At 37.1% G+C, this 22,713-nt stretch overlaps 3 protein-coding genes and 1 pseudogene across 6 annotated transcripts; 2 read left to right on the top strand and 2 right to left on the bottom strand.

Moving 5' to 3' along the window:
- Positions 1-759: 759 nt before the first annotated feature.
- On the bottom strand, positions 760-4,487 carry LOC132121889 (synaptotagmin-15-like; annotated as a pseudogene).
- Positions 4,488-7,615: 3,128 nt separating this feature from the next.
- Positions 7,616-11,927, top strand: LOC132122417 (uncharacterized). 4 transcript variants are annotated; one of them, XM_059532654.1, is made up of 2 exons: positions 7,616-8,515; positions 10,422-11,927. In XM_059532654.1, exons 1-2 carry the CDS (start codon positions 8,367-8,369, stop codon positions 11,827-11,829), a joined length of 1,557 nt encoding a protein of 518 aa, XP_059388637.1. In that variant the 5' UTR covers positions 7,616-8,366; the 3' UTR covers positions 11,830-11,927. The 4 variants fall into 4 exon arrangements, with proteins under 4 accessions (XP_059388637.1, XP_059388636.1, XP_059388639.1 ...); XM_059532653.1 differs by having other exon boundaries at positions 7,617-8,515; positions 10,419-11,927; XM_059532656.1 differs by lacking the exon at positions 7,616-8,515 and adding an exon at positions 8,709-8,745.
- Positions 11,928-15,414: 3,487 nt separating this feature from the next.
- Positions 15,415-18,216, top strand: zgc:112285 (uncharacterized protein LOC561476 homolog). The gene is made up of 6 exons (XM_059532657.1): positions 15,415-15,573; positions 15,815-15,924; positions 16,007-16,101; positions 16,239-16,519; positions 16,810-16,973; positions 17,072-18,216. The coding sequence occupies exons 1-6, from the start codon at positions 15,453-15,455 to the stop codon at positions 17,249-17,251; spliced, it is 951 nt and encodes a 316-aa protein (XP_059388640.1). The 5' UTR covers positions 15,415-15,452; the 3' UTR covers positions 17,252-18,216.
- A 135-nt stretch (positions 18,217-18,351) lies between these two features.
- timm23a (translocase of inner mitochondrial membrane 23 homolog a (yeast)) lies at positions 18,352-21,411 on the bottom strand. The gene is made up of 7 exons (XM_059532659.1): positions 21,030-21,411; positions 20,839-20,897; positions 19,888-19,981; positions 19,721-19,805; positions 19,141-19,199; positions 18,932-19,042; positions 18,352-18,834 (listed from the first exon to the last, which is right to left on the bottom strand). The coding sequence occupies exons 1-7, from the start codon at positions 21,133-21,135 to the stop codon at positions 18,722-18,724; spliced, it is 627 nt and encodes a 208-aa protein (XP_059388642.1). The 5' UTR covers positions 21,136-21,411; the 3' UTR covers positions 18,352-18,721.
- Between the last annotated feature and the right edge of the window lie 1,302 nt (positions 21,412-22,713).

Genomic DNA, 22,713 nt, shown 5'->3' with positions numbered 1-22,713 from the left:
TCTTCAGTGTAACATGATCCTTCAGAAATCATTCTCATATACAAGAAACATTTCAGGATTATTTGATATACAGAATGTTTAAAATATCAGAAATGATTTAAAATATACTTTTTGTAGCATTATGTAATATATATATATATATATATATATATATATATATATATATATATATATATATATATATATATATACGTATATAATATTTTTCTGTTTAATGCTTATTATTATTTTAAACTTTACTGATCCCAAACTTTTGGATGGTAGTGTGTCCAATTTGTGAGCGAATCATTCTTTTCAATAAATCAAACCAGTTCACAAATTGGTCTGAACAATTCCGTATCAATCTCTGTGACCCTATATAGGAAAAGAGGATTGCAGAATGGATGGATGGATGCAAATCAATCTGAATCCAAATGAAACAAAAATCGTATCTATTATTCACTAAACAATGGAATGGAAATGGAAATTCATGGGTTAAAGTGTGTAAACCCTATGGTACAACTGGACTGTATTTATACCTCCTGCATCAAGTCGCACAGTTGTTCTGATGGGCTTTGAGGAGCAAACTGTTATGTAAAATAATGTAATTAAACACAAAGTTCATTCACCAAATATGCTATCAATACACCTGTTTTTTTTTAACTTTGTTTAATTCCATTAGATTTTCTGACATCAGTCTTGTACTGAAAAAAAAAAAAAACACTTCCACCTTTAAGATAAGGAAAAACCGGCTACTATTGTTTTCAAAAAGAGGAGGGAGGTGGCATTGAGTTTGTAGCATGTTGTTTATTGAGGGCCCTGTACTGTGTCAGCGGATCCCAGCGGGTGCCTTTGCCTGACCCGCTCCTGTGGTTTGCTGACCATGTTGTTACAGTGTTCCAGCTCTCTGCCCCTCATATACATGAACTGCCCAGTAACCACAATGCCCAACAACACTGCCAGTTAAGACCAAATATAGTGAGTACAGATACATAGGTATATTATAATGGTGCCTGTAAAATAACTGTTATGTCTAAGACCACTGGTGAATGGGGAATGATATGATATTTTGATGATTATGATATAGTTTTTCCATCTAATTATATTTTATTTCAAATAACAAAGGTTTATTTAATAGTAATAATTAATGATAATAACCTTGTTTTTTTAAACACTTTCATTTTGGTTCCCTCTAATATTTTTAATTTAACACAATACTTTGTTGTTTAACATTATTTCTTGGAAATGACTGATTGACACTCTGTGCTGGGCTGCTGGAGCTGTAGGGTCAGGCAGGACGTGTCCAGCTGCAAGGGGAGGAGACTGAAGGTAAGCCTCTCATTAAAGGATGGATTATTTCCTTTCGCTACAGTGGTCCACTTGTTCCTCACCACCTGAGTATGTATCTTCAGAGAGATGAGCGCACACACCTGTACCATCCATTTTACATTCATGTTAAAGGTGCACAAAGACTGCTTGTCACTGTACTGTATTCTTTATTGCTCGGTTTCTCACCTGCAACACTGCAAACCTTGCACTCGTAGAACAACCACAGTGAGGCCGTGTGGAGGCTGATTGTAGTTCAGAGACTCCTGGATGTCACCTTTTTGAAAAAGAGGCTACAAAAGCAGCCTCTGTGCAGCTGTGGCCTTATGGTTAGGGAATTGGACTTGTAACCCAAAGGTTTCAGGTTCGAGTCTTGATGCTGGCAGTAGTTGTAGGTGGGATTAAAGGTTTACCCTAAAAATTAAGAAGTTTTTTTACCCCTCATGTCATTTAAAAACTGAATGATTTTCTTTCTTCTGTTACTTTTTTTTTTTTTTATGTTCCACAGAATAAATTCACACAGGTTTGGAAAGACGTGTCATACTTGATCACTTTCACTGTCCAGATCCCTCCACTGCACTTTGCCTGCTGTGTCCTTCAGTTCAGAATATCTGAGTGGGATCAGGAATTGACCAACATATATAATGGACATAAATAATCACACATAAGACATCTATAATGTTACAAAACATTTCAAATACATTTTTTTTACTGAAAAAATTGTTTAGCACTTTCCTCAAAAATATTAAGTTTAAAATTTCATCACGATTGCAGATTGTTTTATTAATAATTTGAATTAATTTTTATTGTTATATTTTATTTATTTAAGTTTTTGTATTTTTGTGATTTTGTCACTTTTATTATTATTATTATTATTATTAAAAATGCCTATAAAGTTTTTTTTTTAATGGTTTTAGTTCTAGTTAACTATAATAACCTTGTTGAACACCAAATCAGCCAATTAGAATGATTTCTGAAGGATAATGTGACACTGAAGACTGGATTAATGATGCTGAAAATTCAGCTTTGCTATCACAGAAATAAATATTAAAAATAATTTTTTAAAATATATTAAAATAGACACCATGGATTTTAAATTGTAATAATACTTCACAGTATTACTGTTTTACTGTATCTAGACAAATAAATGCAGTCTTGTTGAGAATAAGAGACATTAAATAACATTTCATAAACATCAAAAAATCAGCAGCTTGTTTATCAGCTTGTCAGGAACGTGTACTAATCCATAATATGAGTCATACCCAGGAATGACTCAGGAAACCTGCTTGCAATGGCCAGTAGATGGAGACATCAACTATGAAATGTCTTCTCTAATTTCAAAAATCAAAGTTTCTCCATTATTTAAAACAAAAATGTTTTTGGAAATAAATTCACATACAAATCAAGAAACATTAGTTAAATGCACTTGTATTTCCATATAAAGGGGAAGATGATGATGTACCCACATATAGAGAGACGAAGATTGCCAATGTTTATCAGGAGAGACTCTTTACCTGAAACACAAAGTTGTCATTGAATTATGCATGACTACCTTTCCGTCGTGCTTTTGGTGTCATCGGTTATCAGTGACATTACCCTGGCACTGAGCGGGCAGGTTAGCAGCACGGAGCAGAGACACCACCAGCTGCTCTCTCTCTCTGATACACAAAGCGAACCACAGACGAACAGCTGAGCTGTTGGGAAGGACCCATTCACTGGGTTCCTCTGGAAGCTGGTACAGGTCTGGTCTTATGCTGCCCAGGGGGAACCAACCTCAAGAACCACAGAGAGCAGAATGAGAAACAGACAATAAAAACATTTTCTTTATTATTTCTTTGTGTCATTGTTTCTGATGCCTAATGCCTATTGTAGAGTCTGACATACTCCCTACTGTCAGAGAGCCTCGCTGGGTGTGCAGAACTGGAAGGAGTTCCCATTCCTCAGCATGCACTGTTTCTTCTTTTCTCTTGTATAGTTGAGGCACAAAGAAAAGGAACACTGTGGTTCTGAGCTGTGAAAATGCAAAGATAAGAATGGGTATATGCACTTCAATCCATATTTCATAGTGAATGCATTAAGATAGATCAGTGCCAGATGTCACACTTTTAATTAACTAAAATATGATTTAAAAAATATATATATTAATATTTATTTGATTTTATATTCTTATATTATTTATTTACTTATTATGCTTATTTTGAACTTTATTATGAACTTTTATATCTATTTATTATATTTATTTAATATTTGTATTTATATTATTATATGTATTATTTATTTACTCTGGCTTATTTACAGATGTCACATATTTTACATTATTAAATTATGCATTTTTAAATCTATTTATAATTTTTATTTATTTTAAATATATTATTTATTTACCCATTTTTTTTTTTTACAAATAAATGTTTATGTCTGCATATAAAGTGTATTTATATGTTATATAATGTGTATTTTATATCTGCATATAATTTTATTTAGAAATAAAAATAAACACAGTAAATAATTCTATAATAAATAAATTTTTATACTTTTCATTGTATTATTTCTTTACTTATTTCTAATTGTTTGTTTGAATGTTTATTTTCTTAATTACACTTTTATATCTGCATTTAATGTATATGTAGATTAAAATGCATAGGATAAACAAGCAAACAAACAAATATTTTAGTAAAATAAAATGTGTGACATATAGCTAATCTCTCTAATACCATGAAGGATTGGCAAAAAAAAAAAACCTTATACTTAAATGTCTTTGTACTCACAAAATGTTATTAGTCCTTGTGACAAAGCCCAAGAGCTTGAATAGGATGTATTTATTCAATTTAGTTCACCTTACATTGCAATGACTGTATACAGCTTGTATTCTTGCTATTTCTAGACAAGCAACAACTGTTATTTACCCATAGCTGCTGCTCTGTGATGTCTGAAGCACTGGAGAGGTGCATCGTGGGATTGTGGGGGTGGTAGGTATCAGTCCCCTGTAGAGCGTTTGATTTCATCTCTTCCTCCACAGTAGATACACTGATAGGCCAAACAGCAACAGGAACAGAAATGCTCCAGACAGTCCACAAGCCAGTGCTACAAGTGGATCTAATGGCACAGACACAAAACAAACTCAGCGGCCAGCCACCCTCCCCTCTCACTCAGTGTTTCATACAACAGAGAACATGGCTTTGCATTAACTAAACCTGCTGTGTGACACCATTGGACAGTCTCTTTCTCTCATGCCTTTTAAAAAGAAGTGTCAAGTGTCTTGTGTCAACATGCTTTAGTGGAGACCTGCATGCAAGAGGTGGAGCACATTGTGTTTTTGCTGCTCAACAGAGTATTTCTATCTAGAGCAACAACCTGTTTTATACTTTACTGTAGTGGGATTTACTGCAGCCACCTGAAGGGTGAAGCAGAACTTCCTAACAGGTATTGTAGTCAATACAGCTCATAGTTTAGAAATTAAGAGTGAAATTTACATACATCTTGAATACTTTATATAATAATATACTAAATACTATATTATAGAATATCTTTAATACTTGCTGTGCTTAGACAAGGATTTAAAAAAGGATCTGTACACTAATTAAATGTAAGCAAGCAAGCTTAATGTTATAGAATTATTTTATGGGGAAAAAAAGAAATATAAAGATTTGTATATATATATATATATATATATATATATATATATAGTTTTCTGATTTTATGTAAAATATGTAATTTTAATATATATATATATTATTATTTTTTTTTAAATCAACAAAAACAACAAAATCTATAATGTTAAGCTTGTTTGCTTACTTAAACATTTTATATGTATACAGATCCATGTTTAAATATGAGATAGTTCACTCTTTCTCCATTTACTCATGTCGTCCAAATCTGTATGACTTGAAACATTAAAAGATGTTATTTAGACATTTTTATGTCCATACAGTGGTCAGTGGGCTCTGGTGTTGTTTTGGAACCCAATGACTTTCATTTTAGGATAGATCCATTCTTTAAAAGATCTACTTTTTTGCTAAAAGGATGACTGAATTAAAATTTTTGGGTGAACTGTCCCTTTAAATAAGCTTTTGACATTCACAGTTGTTTCTCAGATAACTATCCATAAGCTAAAAGGGAGAGCTTGTAAATATGCATTGAAGCAGCATACTCTCAGAATTGCACATTTTAAGGGCACTTTGCCTCAGTGGTCAATAATTGTTCAGTTGCACATGAAGATTATTAGTGTACAGGGGTCAACCATCTGCTCAGCAGTGTCTATTAGCATATCACATTAGCACGCACAGAAATACATGTCGCTATGACAGCACTAGACCCTCGTGTCTGATAAAGTAATGTAAGCTTCGGTGCAACTAGCACATAATAACGTGTCTAGAGCAACTTACATTAAGTCGTATATGATCAAATATTTGCAGCCTGGTAAAACAATGTTATCTGTTTGTCTTAAAGATCCACTATCACATATTAATATATCTGTGTAAAATAGGTATCAAGTATAGTTTGTACAACAGTTTCTAATAATCTACTCACCAGCCATGGATAGCCACAGTCTGTCTAACTCCTAACTGAATAAAATCTCTCTTTCTCTCCATAGAGTCAGTGTGAATCTTCAATCCGCGGTTTCTCATTTTGCCCAGAGGCCATCTCATGGGTCCTCTTCCTGATGTCCCATTGAGAGTAAGCTGTGTCTTCTGACAGCCTGGTCACCCACACACAGTCCCCCTGAGGCTTCCCAGGATAGTTAATCAACACCGAACACTGGCTCAAGCAGGTGAATGATATGAGCTCCGCCAGTTGCAGTATTTATTTTCAAACAGACACAAAACCTTGATGCAGTCCAGTGTGCATACAAATTGTGACTATTTACAGGCAATTAGCAAGCTAAAATGACTTCCAAATAAAAGTGGCAATTGCTGAAAGCTATTCTGAAATGTTTAATTGAACAATGGCTGTGACTTTTGTAATATAATTTGATCTCAGTGAATTAGCCACCACCTGGCTCCTGTGGTTTAATAACTACAGATTGAATGTTATGGTGTCTGTAACAGCCTAGTTTGCATTCACTAAGCGTTAATGAATAACTTAAGGGAGAACAGGGGATGTTTGTCAAGGCTGCAATCAGGCAACACGTCTGCTGTTCCCACAATATCTCTAAATGTGCTTAACTTGCATGGAGTTTCAAGAAATTTGATTGCAATAAAAACAACAGTTACTTATTCTAAACTCATATCTGATACTGTAGTAGCAGAAACCTAACTGAATTGAGAAAAGTCCAATACAATTTGATGTGTCAAAGTAACTAATGTTGGATCTTGGCTAGCAAGAGCTAGCTAGCAAAAGTGCATTTTAGCACCTTAATATTTAGTTCTATGCAAAGAACACAAAAATGTTAATGTAGTCTCTAAACAAATTGATTTAGTAAGCTGTATTTTAGAAACAACTGAGCAATGAAGTTGAAGTTAAAATATTTAAGAATTTTGTCCCAACTAATTTTCAGTAAACTGAAAAAGCATAAAAAAAATATATATTATAGCCTATATATTAGACCTTATACAGTATGCATTATATTTCCAGTATTATATCTAATAATAAAACACATCTGTAAGAAGCAATCATCTTTATATCATGCACTGAAAGGTAACAATTTAAAGATATAGTTCAACACAAAATTTTGTCAAAATTGACCCTTCGCAATGACCCTCCTCCTTACTGTTACTATGTCTTACTACGAAGTGAAAAACTTAGCGCTTAGCAAATGACAATGGACAATGTGGAGGACAATGACAAGACAGAGCATGTTACTTTCTTTATGAAACAAAGTATCAGCTTTCAAATTTTGTCATTTTTAAAAGAAATTCAAACAATAAATCTATTTTGTGGCTCTTTAATGTGTCTTGACAGATGGACATCTCTTCCTCTTTACTAGCTATAGAATGAAATAAGCATGAATGAACATCAGAAGGCATCTTGTTTCAACCACAAAAAGACGTCAATATACACCATTTTTCAAGTTCAAGTACACTGACGTCAACCTCGTTAATAATCTCCGCCTGGTTTCAACACCTGTCTCATGATTGGTCAGATCGCCTGTCAATCAAAATCAAAACACAAGCAAAACAGATTTTTTTTGTACATATACTTAAAGTCATTGGGAACCCCAGCATTCTTCAAAACATTTTCTTCTGTGTTCTGCAGAAAAAAAAGAAAGTCATACAGATTTGAACCAACATGAATAAAATGATAACAGAATTTTCATTTTTGGGTGAACTATAACTTTAAGTTGACTTCAAGGAGTCTATAATATAACATTAAATTAAGGCTGGGCATAAGGGTTCCAGTGGAAATACACCTGACACAACTGATTTAATGTATCAACAAATAGACAGCATCTGTGTTATTATGCCAACAAAATGTCATTACAGCAACTGGTCCCAAATGTCTCCGTAAATAGAGAAAAAAAATGTTCTGGTTTGTTGAAGGGTGATTAAAAACACAAACATGTAACTTCAGCATGTTTTGCGTAACCTCTGAACCGGAGTTATTATAGAACAGGTGACCTGCGAGTATATGGACAGGTGAATCAGAAAGATGAGTCACAGACATATATCATAATGATTTCCCGGCACCACAAGCCCTTCTTTCAAAGAGACTGTTTTCATTGTTCCCATGACAACTTAAAAAAAAAAAAAAAAAAAAAAAAAAGATGATGAAAATTCATTGGGTTCCTATTGAGCATGGCTGTTTCTATAGCAACAGGAAGAGAGAAACTGGATGAGTAAGCGGCAGGAGCTATGAGTGTGTGAGAATGAACGTGTATGTAAGAAAGATAGAGTATTTATTGTATTGATTTGGAAGGATATATGATTTCCTTTTGTGACATCTCAGTAGTACCTACCTGTACTTCCTCTAAATCCCACTTCTCATCCTTTCACACAATTGTGCCCCCCTCCATTGGGCATTGAGTGCTCCTTGCCTCCCACCATTTCTGTCTGTGTGCCTTTGCACCTCCTCCCCCCTCCACGGTGGATTTCCTCTCATAGAAGGAGCGTGTGGTGTATAATCAGATGACAACGACTGATAATCCAGCAATACACCTACTCTGTCCTGTTCACTTAAAGCGGAGCGAGAGAGCAGGAGTGGAAGAGAGGAAAGAAGTGAAGGAGGCGGGATCCGTCTGGGCAGAGGGGAAGGAGACGAGAGGAGGAAGTGGGAGGTATGTACGTGTGCATGTGTGTGTTTATGTGGAGGGAAGGAGGTTGTTGACTTACCTGAGGCCATGAGGGAAACCGCAGCTGTGTCTTCGTAAAGCAAGTGTTCCTCAGTTTGAAAGGAAATGGTAAAACGAGGCATTAAAAAAAGGAAGTGAAGATGACAAGGAAGGAAAGACAAAGGGTGACACGAGGTCTTGACTGGATCATGTATGTTTGGTAATAGAACCAAAAGGTGAGATCTATCTTGTTTGATTTTCTTGTAGGGGATGAGAGGTTCACTGGAGTGTTTATATTTACGTGTGTGTGTGTGTGTGTGTGTGTGTGTGTGTGTGTGTGTGTGTGTGTGTCACAGTCTGGCGCCAGTACAGGTGTGTGGTTGTCTGCAAGGATGGAGGTTAGACTGTGGGTTGAGGTGGAAGAGGAGGGTTAACAGTGAACACCTTGCCTATTATTTTTAGAAGCAGTGGGAAGATAAGTATCATGTTTTCCCTTTATAACTGTGGAGAGATAACATGTGTCATTCTGTTAGAGTTGTGGTCATTTGTACAGGTAATTTATTCATTTGTATGGCTTTATTCTTGTTGTTGTTTTGTAACACTCGACAAATTATGTACTTATTAGTGTTAAATAGCTGAAAAAAGGAGTGCAGTAGTGCTACCCTGTAGATACATTTTATGATAATTTAAATTAAATTAAATTAATTTTTGTAGATTTATGTGATGGATGATGAACACTGGTTTTGACAGAACCAAACACCTTTTCTTGAAAACATGTTATCTGAATTATAGAAAAGTCTAGAAAAGTCTATTACACACTTAGGTAGATGAAAGCATAGTCAAATTCACTGCAATGTTTAAAATATAAACACACAAGAGATCGCAGAGTTGTAATACATTGTGAATTGTTCAATTCAATTTCTTTGGAGTTCTGCATATGCAGATTCTGTGTGGGCATCCTTGGAAGTTAGATTTATATGGTATGATTCAACAAGTAATCACAAGGACATAAACAGATGGTGATGACCTAATGATTAAGAATCCGAGCAGACAACACAAAGTTTATTTCTGAGTTTACCCCTGACAATTCTGAAATGCCAGTATCTTTGGGGCACTTAACCTCTGGTTGCTTCACAGGAAATATTACTTCACTTAGTGCATTGAAAGTTGCCTTAAAATGGCAACTCAATGGCAAGTAACCACTACATTGTAAAATACGTACAGTATTGAAGTGTGCCTTGAATAACTGTACAGATTAGTGTGTGAGTGTGTTGTAGTTTGGAGTCAGCAGTATGTGTGTGTTGACAGTAGGGAGTGACAGACCCAAAAGTGTCTCCCCAAAAATCTGCTGGAGTGGCTGAAGTGTGATGTAAACATGAACAGGCCAGACACACATTCCCCCATAGCTCTCGAGTTCCTGGGAACGAGAAACACTCTTACAGGAATGATTTGAAGTCCATACCTTAAAGTATGGCACAGTTTGTAAATTTACAGTAAGCCTACTGTCCTTATGGGACCATGTGGAGTGGAATCAGCCACCTGTGCTCGAGCACCATGTGGATTAATGTCCTTTTGAGAGAAGCTGGCATTCCCATGTTGTAGCTAATGATCTTAAGACCGAAATTGGGCTTATCTGTCTGTAATCTGGTCAATCACTCAAGGGAGAGATATCTAGGCATCCCCCTGTTCTATTCACTTTAATCTATGTGTTGTAAGAACAAAAGAAATCTCAGCTTTATCTATCGTAAAAGTAAAGGTTTAAGGGTCATTCAAATTCAATGGATTGCTTAGTAACTAAATAAAGAGGAAAATTTGGTGTGCTTAATTCATCTTAAGAAACTTATAACTGTTTAAAATATGTTCTGTAAATATGTGTAAATGTTTATAAGTGTATGTCTTTCTTTACCAGTAGTTTATTCACTATGGAGGAAGGACAAAGACCTGCATCTGAGATCTACCTCCCAAGCATCAGTCTTGGATCTGCTGATGGTGAAACAGTGGAGAACCATGAGTTGCCAACCATTTCTTTATCCAAAAGCTCGACAGAAATGGTCAGTGGACCTCCTCAACGAACAGAGCTGGCATGGTACCGTCAGAACTTGCGTAAGTGCGTCAGCAGTGCAACATGTACTCAAAGGCCTATCAGTCTGGGTGGAGCATCGTCAGGAGTCCCTGTGAATATTTGTGACCATGAACAGGGGAGCATGTGCAGTGGCAACAGCACCCATGAGACTGTAATCTGGCATGGAGGAGCAGCAAGATCCTGGAGTTTCATGGAGGACTCGCCCAGAAGGTTTCCAATGCACGATCCTCTCTTGGGGCAAAATCAGGTCCATAGTGGTGTGAAGTGTGTGCCACACACACCTTACACAAATAGAGATTTAGGGATGAAGGGTCTGATGTGCAGGGAGGGATGTTGTTCATGTTGTGGCCCTGCAGAGAATCTGAAAGAGTGCAGCTGTTGCAGAGTTCCTTGTAGAATGAGTTCTTCGGGTCTGAGCAACAACTTCACACCACAGGGAGCGAATACAGAAGACCATGCTCAGAGCAACTGTGAAAGTCATCATTTCACTGCATGCCATAGATCTACCTGTTCTGGTCACATGCTGAACACTGCCTGTTTAAGAAATACTTGCAGTGTTGTTCCATGCTCTGGACATTTGATATCACGGCCACCTTGTGCAGGAAGCCCTTGTGCAGGACAAAGATCACTGCTGCATTCAGGCCTGCTCGGTTTCCCACCACTTGTGTCCTCAGTCAGTGAGACCAGACTTGACAGCCGCAGTACAGGCCAGTGCTGCGGATCTGAGTTTAGGGGGCAGAACTCTTCTTGCCTTCGACTAGACAGAACAGGCCTGACTGGTTTTAACAAGACAGTCAAAGATGCCACTACCATGACATCTGACCATGAGCTCAGAGATGTTGGTGTGCAAACCTTGTCTGATTCCCTTGCCTTGCCTCTTTCTCATGTATTTCCTGAAATTAGTTTAAGAGCGGATCCTATTTCAGACACACTTTCGGAGCACATGTGTCATAAGACCCCAGTGAAGGAGGTGGAATGGGATGCTGAGGGTATGACATGGGAGGTGTATGGTGCAGCTGTGGACCCTGAAGAGCTTGGCCTAGCAATTCAAAGGCATCTGGAACTTCAGATCAAAGAGACTGCAGCTGCGGCAGCTGCAGCTGCTCAGACGCAAGACTCCACGGACAATGACAGCAGCCTAGCATTGCAGCCCAGGCGACGGAAGAAGAGTGAAGGCATTATAAAAACACTGCGCAGTTCAGCATGTTGCTCTAACCCCAGTACTGTGGGAGACTAAGGAGATCATCGAAGGGCTGGATATTGCCTTTTCAGTTTGTGGATGCCTAGGTTAGGTAAAGAAAGGTTAAGGCTTTTCCTTGAAGGTGGAAATGGATTGAGAATTTAGCTAAAGAAAATTGTCCTCAAATTATATCTCTAAATATTCCAAAGCCTTATCTGCTTAGTTGATGCTATTAAAGCTCCACTATTGGTTAGGTAGAGCAGTGATGTTCAGAGATAAATTGAAAGCTAGCATTGCATAGAGCTACCATATAAAGTTTACATATAATGGGGTGTTTCTACCTTACTGCATACATGGCCTTTTAGATGCCCCTTTTTGCCCAAAATACCAAAATAAAGATTTTGGTGAGCACTGAGCATTTTCATTTATTAAAATGCTATTTAAAGGTTAAAATGTCAGGTGTACTTGTTGGATTGTGTCAAGCAAACAGCAGATTACTGAACATTAGCTATGGGGTATACATAAAAAAATACACCCTGGAGCATGATCTGAAGTGTACCTCTAGTTATTCTATATGCTAACCCTCAAATCATGATGGATTTCGATTTCTTTGTATTCTGGTCTCACAGATTCATGGTGTTAAACCCTTTGTAGTCAATGATAATCAACCAGTAGTAAATGGCAGAAATTTCAGATTAAATGGTTTAAAAAAAAATTTCACAGATTCTGTGGCTGCAGAAATATAATTTACAAAAAACTATCAATTTACAACAATCTATGTTGTTACTGAATTCACTGATCTTGATGCAAATGGTGATTGGTCCAGTGGCGGTTTTGCCTGCTGGATTAGAGTGGGCTCAAGGCCAAAATCAATCCACAGAGTTAAAAATATAAATGTTCATGAGGTTTGTGGGTGTTTAAAGCTAGGTTCTTATCAGACCTACTGATGATTAGCAAATATAGACTCAAGGTCATTGTTCCTGCACTTATATAGTACATTAGGAGCTAAAACTAAGTCCCAGTCCTGGTTGTATGCTCAGGGACAATCTCAGTCAATTCAAAAAGTAAAACATATACATTTTGATTTTGTTGCCAAAACTTGACATTGATTTTATTTTGTATTTTTTATCTTTCCACTATTTTCACGACATGATTTAATAATGAAGAATTTTTAGTGGTTTGCGTTCTATTTAGAAAGTGTAAGGACCAAGAAAATTATGGCCATTTTCACATCATTTTACATATTCATAAATATTTTCTGTTATATAATATCGTTAATGTTTATAGTTTGTTCATTATAATGTTAAAATATTAAAGTTAAAATGGTTCAAATCACATTCAGTTTAATGTATGTCATGATCACGTGCTCTATCATAACTATCTTATTCAGAATCAGTCATGATTTTGGGAAAGTTAGGGATTGTATTTAGAGTAATCTCTTGTCAATAATGTTTAGATTATATTCATTTAAATAGCATGACACCTATTGTTGGTAAGTAAATGTGTATCCAGAATCTCTGACCAAAACGACAGTATGTGCTGCAAAAACTGCTTTTGTTTTCTTTGCCAAAGCAATCTTTTTTTGGACCTGAGCATTGTGATTTAACATAATATAGATATTACTGGATCAACACCTTACAGTATGACGAAAACAAGCTTTATATAGGCTTTCTACTGCAAAAACTACACTAACGTGTTTTAATATTGAAATACTGAATGTCTTGAAAAATGTACGAGCAACAATAAAACGTTTGGTAAACAATGTTCTGTGTCTGTTATTTTAAAACAGTACGGTTAGACTTATTTGCCATAAGACAATGGGATTTCTCATTGGCTCACTGGCAGTGGCATTTCTCTTTGTTTTTGAAGGACATAGACAAAGAGAGGGGCATGAGAACATGTCAGAAGGTCCTGCTAAACTACTAAACTGTGTTCCAGTAGATTGCCCTGGACATTTCCATGGCTCTTTCATTGTAACTTTGATCAATTGGATGAGCAGGCACATTCCCTGGTATTGACTGCCCCTGAGCAGGTGCTCCCTTCTATTTTGTTTTGTTATTCCTTGCTGTGCCATATTTCAGAGTTTGGAGTAAATACAACAGGTGATCAGGCACACATCATAATAGTACATGCATATAGTAATAAACATCTCAGCATTTCCTGTCTTAAAATCTTCTCCACCAAAAGAAAAAAACCTTAGTAGATTTCACAGGCCCTGTTGCATCGTTGTATTCTGACTCTTATGCCCTCTGCTGGTAACATGAGAGACGAATTCACACAACTCTTAAAGGGGTCCTCTTTTTCACTTGTTCAACATTAGTTAGTCTGTAATGTTGCTGTTTGAGAATTAAAAAGATATGCAGTTTTTACAAAGTTCAAAGTCCACTTCAAAAGGAGATATTTTATCTAACAGAAATCACTTTTAAAAACCTACTACGAATGACTCGCTTGGACTACAGCACATATATTCCGGGATTTGTGATATCACAAATTCCAACCAATGGGAAAAAACCTAGTTGTGCTACACTACAGAAGGCAACGAGTGTTATCACTATGTCAGAGACACGCTAGCTTTCCCAAGGCAGACGAACTTAGAGAGGTTGCAATCATCCGGGTTTAAATCACGCTCAAATTGATTTGATGTTGATGCAATATTTAAACTGAAGTTCGCAGACAGCTATGGTAAAGGGCATGACATTTCCGGACCAGGCGTCAAGTGCTGCCAATCACAACACACACTTGCCCAGCTAACCAATCAAAGCACATTTAATATTTCAGAAGGCAGGCCTTCATTTGATACAGTAACTATTTGAGCCGTTCATGCCAGACTGGAGAGATAGAGGTGTTGCAATAATGTAAAATATATGAAAAATATTGTGTTTTTTGAACAACCTAGAATGACAGCCTCTTCTAGTACACACCAAAAACAAAATAAAAGAGCACAATAGGCTCTTTTAGGAGCCCTTTAAATCACTATACTGTATAAACCTTTGGTCCTTTCCTATCTTGTACTCAGAGAAGTTTAACTTAAGCTCTGAGTAAGAATAATTGTAAAACTTATGAAAATACAATGGTGTGTAGTGGTTTAATGTTGAGTTGAAAAGCATAAGTATAGGTATAATCACCATTGTGCCCTTGATCAAGACTTTTAATGCCACGTTGGTCCAAGGGGATTGTTGGTGTAAAGAGTGGACTGTAAGTCACTTTGGATAAATGAGTGCTTACTGAAAACAAGTTCTGGTAATCATCAATTCAATTAATATTTAAATGACACAGATCAGTCATGATCTTTTTAATTATTTATTCAGGTTTTCCCTGGGGCCCTGCAAGGTTTCAGAAAGCAACCGAAGGTCACGTGAAGGTCAGCACCTTTCCTCATCCAAACAGCATGGCGTGACTGTAAGGAGTCTACTGGCAATCTATTCTGGGCGAGTTGTTTTGCACAGTGACAAGGGACGGTCTGTAGCTGAAAGTGCTGATGGGACTCCCATGATCCCATGGGGCCAGCTTGTTCCGAAAACCCTCGGCTACCCCACCAGAACAATCCAGGATTGGGAGGGGTATTGTCAACGTGCTTTGTCCCAATGACAGGGGCGTGAAGTGCACAAAGGATGGGCCCTGCACCAGGCATAGTATAAATTGGTAAACTCTGATGTGCAACACACAGTTTACTGTAGATCATGGCAGTAAGAAGCCTATTTTTTCCACTGTTGCTAATGCTGCTGGGTCTGGCGCTGGACAGAGCCTCCACCCATGCATTCAACCCCAGTCGCCTTCAACAGCACAAAGTCCTCCACCTCGGTGAGAAACTATACGAAAGATGACCACTGACATCTTTCAAGTGGATTACAAGTGTTGAAAAACTGAATTTATACTTCTTTCTATGTCTTTCTCAAAGATCCAAATATGGATTTCCTTTCCTTCTTTCCTCTCCTGGTACAACACCTTTCATTTGCTAATCCCTTCATAAATCCTGTGTACCTTGTGTTTGCTTGTCTACATAATTTAACTGATATTAACGTAAGTGTTGTTCTGTCCTTAGACTGGCCGAAGGACTGTGGCCTGGCTCATTTCAAACCAAACACAGTGGAACGTATTGTGTCGGGCAACGAAGCGAGACCCCACTCCTGGCCTTGGCAAGTCTCACTGCAGGTAAATTGCACTTGATATTACACAGAACATCTCAAGGTGCAACATAAGAGGAAGTCACTTAAGCTGGTATCTATTTTTATAGGTTCGTCCTAGAGGCAGTAAACATTATGTTCATGTGTGTGGAGGGACTCTGATCCATAAGAACTGGGTTCTTACTGCTGCTCACTGCTTCCAGAAGTAAGGCAAATCACCAGTAGAGGCAGAACATGCTTAAATGTATACAGGACAATGCTCCTGGTTCTTTCCCCTTTAGGTGCTGAAAAACATAAACATCTGTGTGTTAAGTTCCTCTCTTTGTGCTTTTCACTGCCTAGGGGAAAAGCAGAGGATGCTAGTAGCTGGCGTATCGTTTTGGGTAAGCATCAACTGAAAAGAGCTGAGTCCGCCGAGCGTATTTTTCCAGTGAAGAGGATCTACAGGCATGAGCACTTTCGTTATCCAGCCCACAGTGAGCTGGACTATGACATCGCATTGGTTAAAGCTGCCACGGACATCCAAACCAGTAACTTCATCCGCTATGCCTGCCTGCCGCGCAAGCAGATCAACCTTAAACCAGGGCAGTACTGTTGGGTGACTGGCTGGGGCGACACACGAGGTAAAATCTACATTATACGCCTTTGACCTTCATGGATTAAAATTTAAATCTTTTGAGAACGCTGGGTCTTGAAATATGATGGCTGGATTATTTATTAAAAACATTTGACTGAAGAGTGTACTGTAACAGCGGACCCAACTGCAGTTTCTACTGGTTTATTTTACCTCCCTGAGGCAAAAACAGTAGTATTTTAATGTTTTATTGATATCATTGAGTTTACTAAGGGATTTGATCCACTTATCCCACTTAGAATATAGGTTTGGCATCTCTTCTTCCTCTGTAAATCTTAGGTGGAAAAGAAAATGTGTCACTTGCTGAGGCTCTGAACCAAGCTCGGCTCCCAATCATTGACTATAAGACATGCCGGCAGAAGAAGTTCTGGGGTGACCGCGTGAGGGACTCCATGATTTGTGCTGGCTTCCGAGATACAGAGGGGACCCCAGCCGCATGCCAAGTGAGAAGACAGTTTTATGGGAAAATACATCAAGGTGCCCCTTCTTCAACTCCACCTCAACTATTCATCTACATTCTGTGTGGCTCTTCTTCTTGTAGGGTGACTCTGGTGGCCCTCTGCTGTGCCAGGAGGGGCGTGACCGCTGGGAGGTCCACGGCATCGTGAGCTTTGGTCCTATCGGATGCACAGTGGAGAACAAGCCCAGCGTCTTCACTCGCACAGCAGCCTACATCCCATGGATTGAGGCCACACGCATCAGGGACTTCTTCTTGCACTAAGTTCCAACCTCAAAGAATTCCTTGTCCACATTTGTAGGCACAGGAAGGGTCATTATTTCAAGATTTAATGCCATGTCCCAGATCTGGGTCCGGCCCATGGACCTGCTCATCCATTTGTGGTCCGTGCGCTGGAAGCTGGTGTGCAGCATCACAACCACCAGCCACCAAGTTAGGGTAGTTTGCACCAGTTTGTGGGTCATTTCTCCGCTATGCATGTGAGATGGGCTTCGCTGTAGAACATGAACTGCAAAGTTTTAACTGCTTTCAGCTAAATCACACTGATCTCCACCGTATGTTCGACAAGCCAAGAAACATCTGTAAAACAAGTCCTGGCTATTCAACTTTACACACATCAGTCCAGTTGGCCTTGTTTTTTTTTCTGTAGAGGACTGGAACATACATTTGCCCTTTCATGGGCAGTCCAAAGTTCAGTTCTTAAGGTGCTTTGACGGTCAGCGTCAAGTAGTGATAGGAAATTTCACCTGTTGTGGGAGACAGTCTCCCTTAAGAACACTCTAACTGCAGTGGTTTTCACTGAACAGTGCAGGTAATTTCCAAATTTAAACAGCTACAAGGAATTTATCCATTTAATTTCCATAAATTACTTCTTTTTAATCTATATGATCATTATTTTGAGAGGGAGCTTGAATTATTTTAACATTTAATCTATGCATCTATCACTCACAAGTATTCAAACTACAGGGAGAGTTTAGGTCATTGGTACAATTAATGCTTAAATGATAGGATGAGTAACCAATGGTTGTCCTGGTTGAGAAATATCACTGAAAGGATTTTTTTTTTATGCTTTCATCTGAAAATATGACAATGTGTGCATATCATAACATTCAAGCACATGAACATTCATTCTGGAATATTAGAATTATCATTCATTTGTACTCATTGACTGTTGAAATAAAGGTTGACCTGCTTACAAATAAATCATACTGTGTATAAAAAACTTTTAAAATTATTATTTGTTTTTATATTATATTTAGAACTACATTAACACAGAATAGTGTACCATTCATGCACAACACACAGAAATTCTTTATCAACTCCATTATTTTAATATCCCTAAAATGCAAAGGAAGAGTCTCAAACAGTGGAAACTTGTATTTAATTTTTTTACGGTTTTAGAGAGGAAGCAGCCAGTTTAGTTTGCACAGACAAAATACATCAATCCACAATGAGAACAGATAAAACCTCATGATTAAAGGATACAGAGTTCCTGCAACTTGCACCTAAAAAGACATGTACAGTACCAGCAAATTCACAGTCCACTAAGTAATCTGGTGGCACTCTGGCTCTTCCATTTAAATATTACACTTAATCTAAAGGAAGAAGTCTGTACACGTGTGGTGGTCCACAGGTTTCATAAAGAAGAAAAGGATGCTTCTCCAAAAGGGGGTCATAAAATTAAGAATGGGCTCAGAGTCAAAATAAGTCCATGGTTTGAGCTCTCAGTCATCCTCAGTAATGTGAAGGTGATCTCCCCTTCAGGTGATCCCAGTTGCTGTAAAGAGCATACAGGCCTGACATGGCTAAACCGACGAGACCTCCTCTGGCAGCTCCTTTGAGTCCAGCTGTACAAAATAAATGTACATTTTTATCAATAAATACAATAAACATTCTGTTCATTACTTTAAATCAGTGATGGCAATGATAGTCCCTTTTTCTCACCCGTGGATTTAAAAAGCATCCCTGTTAATGTTCCGGCTGCCACTGTGTTCAGGTCATCCTCTGCACCCCTGGCCTTCTCAATGGCCACACCGAAAACACTATACAAAAGAGCTGTTGAGAAAAAGAAACCAACAAAGTTTCTACAATCAATTACGCAACAGATGTGATATTCTTTTGCACAAGCTGTTTGAATTCAATGCAATTCTTACCCACAGATCCTAGTGTGTTGGCCCATGATGCACCTTGTCGTGTGACCATGTTCAAAATTCTAAACATGTCAAAGGTCAGTGTTAAAGTTGAAATGTGGGTAATAAACAATGGTTAGACAGTTTCAGTATGTCAAAACAAATATAACTTAACTTATTGGTACCATCATTTTTTTATGGAAACACCAAAACTGAAATTAATTTTTAATTTAACCAAAAACAGAACAACAACAAGAAGAGGATTAAGTAATTAAATTCAAAAGAGTAGCCGCCTCTAGGCAAACAAATCATACTTATTGATATTCCAGCAGCATTTCTGGTCAAAGTGAAGTTTATCTGTAGTAGCTTATCCAAAATGTGTGTGAAAAGTAAATGCTGACAAACATATCACTGCAGAAATGTATCAATGATTTCGGACAAATATTTTCAGTTTCTGGATAAAATGCATTGCATCAAATTGGTCATAAGCTGCATCACATCAACATTATATTAGTGACTGAAATTCAAAAAGATCCTTTATGAATTATCTATAGACTAACTTAAATCATTTCAAATCAAAGTTTACAAAGGAACAGATTCTTACTGGACATTTCTGGGTTTTGACCATGGCATGTCTCTAGTTTCTGTCAGGCCCATACGGAGACCATTAAGTGTCCCAAAAGCAGCACCTTCAAAGAAATAAACAAACGTTAAAATGGGCAAAGATTAAAGACAAAGGCTGATCAAAGCTTGTAAAGTGAAAGGCCTCACCTGTTATACAGCATCCCCCGATGGTAAAGAAGGCCAGCTCAAAGCGACCACGGGTTTTATTTGCCCCAGTTGGCAAGATAAACTCATCATTGTCCTAAGAAAAAAAGACAAACATCATAAAATAAGTTTTTGGTATGACAGAAATCTTGTATAAACAAGAAAACACAATATGTGACCCTGGACCACAAAACCAGTCATAAGTAGCACAGGTATGTTTGTAGCAAAAGCCAACAACACAGTGTACGGGTGAAAATTATTTATTTTTATTTTATGCCGAAAATCATTAACACATTAAGTAAATGTTCAATGAAGATATTTTGTAAATTTCCTATTGTAAATCTATCAAAACTTAATTTTTGATTAGTACTATGCATTGCTAAGAACTTCATTTGGTCAACTTTAAAGGTGATTTTCTCAATAATTTAATTTTTCTTTCTTTTTGCACCCTCAGATTCCAGATTTTCAAATAGTTGTATCTCGGACAAATATTGTCTGATCCTAACAAACCATACATCAATGGAAAGATTATTTACTCCGCTTCCAATGATGTATAAATCTTTTTTTGTTTGTTTTTTAAAAAAGACCCTTATGACTGGTTTAGTGGTCCCAGGGTCACATATAAATCACAATAGTACACATTAAAGAATGGCTCAACTAATAAATGCAGATCTGAATAAAAATGTAAAAAAATATTTTCTCAGGAAAACAAGAATATTTTTCAAAAATGTCAGGTATTGTAAAAATGTGCAATTTATTAATTACAGTAGTCAAAACAATGTTCTGATCTTGTACAGTATGTTACCAGTGCCTTTTGTATTATGTTTTACCATTAATCAAGCTCATATTGTGACATCGTTCGTACTTTGCCAATTCATACGACAGGCTCATTTCTATCACAGAAAAGCTTTAAATGGGCCTGAACTGTAACTTTGTGGTATTACAGAAACTCACCTGCACAAGGTAACGAGGGTCAACATTGAGGTAAGGCGAGAGAGGACTCATACCAGTCACTTAAAATGACAGATAACACTCATTATACGTTATTAGAAATGAACAGATAACGTTACTCACAATATCTAATTTGACTGTATAATGTAAATCAGACTCTTAATGTATGTAAAGATTAGCCACACAACACTTACATGGGACTCCTGCGAGCTCAGTATTTGAATACTCAGGGGTTCCTCCACCGAGAAGGCTCCCGAGCCCACCTTTAAATCCTCCTGATGCCGGTGTGTTATTATCCATGTCTTGAGAGATGATACAGATGAAGATGAGACTTCTTCCTCACCGACACGCGTTCAAATTGACGGAGGTTAGCGAATAATAACGATTTGCTTTATCAACGGCGTTGTGTTGTATATCGTCTGTTGAAAAACCCACATAGATGTTACTGTGCTGAGTTGTCAATTGTTGAGGTTTGATAATTAGAGAGTTTTCAGTCTCTGACCGAGAGATTCTGTTTCTCTGACCTCCACATGCCGCTCTGCCGTAAAGTGAAAGGACACTGCTGACGTAACACTGCCGTAAAATTACTCGAGTGATGGCTGAAGATTTAATAAAATCAGTAATATATGCATGTATTAAATAAAAAATAAACAAATATTAGTGTGCTAAAATAAACTATCTGATATCGATATGAAAAGTGTGTGATGTCGTTCTGAGGTTATTGGTGTTTGACAGACTTCAACGGACCTGACAGTTGATTATTACACGGCATTTTGCGACCGTCAGTATTTCGTTGAGAAAGGATTTTTTTTTCATAACAAGAAAGATCTAACGTACAAACTAAAGTAAGGTTCATGATAGTAGCACAATAAATTCAAACAGATAAAGAAGAAGAAGAAAAACTTCTTGGGAGTAAAGCGAGAGTAAACATGTTGCTGTCAGATACGCTGTCTGTATTTGCCATTTGCAGTAGCAGAAATAAACGTAAATGTTAATATTAATATTAAGTGAGTTTATAAGAAAAAAAATGAGCCTTGAAAAACATTAAAAACAACGGAAGGTCAACAACTAAAAACAGGAAAAGGTAAACTACAGAAACAGGACAGGGATCTGTACTCATTCGTAATAATAAATAAAATAAAAACTAATTATAAAATAAGTAAATTAAAAATAAATAATGATTTATGTATCCATTTATTTATATGCTGCTGTTATGATATCCTCTTCTTTATTTAAAAATGCTTTGGTATGAGATTTTAATTCTATAGGTAACAGTCATAATTTATTAAATTTAACATTTATTTCATTTTAAATTATTCAGTTTAAAGTATTTAGACTATGTTTGATGTAGTTGGAGAAGAAAATGTTTTAAATGTAAAAATAATTCCCTGAACCTTTGACACCAGTGATAATGCTTTCCCGCTAGATGGCAGACGAGGACAAATTGCAAAAAGTTTCTGGTGTACTATTATGAGTCTATTTTGAGTTGTTTTCTTTTTCTGTCTTTTATTTCTTTTCTTAAACGTTTTTTTCTTTTTCTTTTCAACTGATTTGTTAGTTTGTGTGGGGGGAAAGACCTACCTCACACCGAATCGTATCCCACGATAAAAAGCAAGCATGTCCCATGACGCATGCTTTAAAGCACAAATGGTTGTTTAGCACCATAAAGTTTATGTTCTGATCCTCGCATGAGATTTAAGAGGAATTCGCCGTGTGGGATGGTGCTGAAGCAGAATTCTATCACCACAGCTATTTATTTATTTTTTTCTGTCTCTTTCTTTTCCACCCCTTGAGGTGGAGCAATAACGTTTGCCATTGTTGTCATTCTGTGAGCTCAGACTTCCTGGCATCCACACTAAATTACCCAGGGCTTTCTGT

Source organism: Carassius carassius, chromosome 40, assembly GCF_963082965.1.
Source record: "Carassius carassius chromosome 40, fCarCar2.1, whole genome shotgun sequence".
Classification (NCBI taxonomy): Eukaryota; Metazoa; Chordata; class Actinopteri; order Cypriniformes; family Cyprinidae; genus Carassius; species Carassius carassius.
The sequence above is the reverse complement of the archived record's forward strand: the minus strand, read 5'-3'. Positions and strand labels throughout refer to the sequence as shown.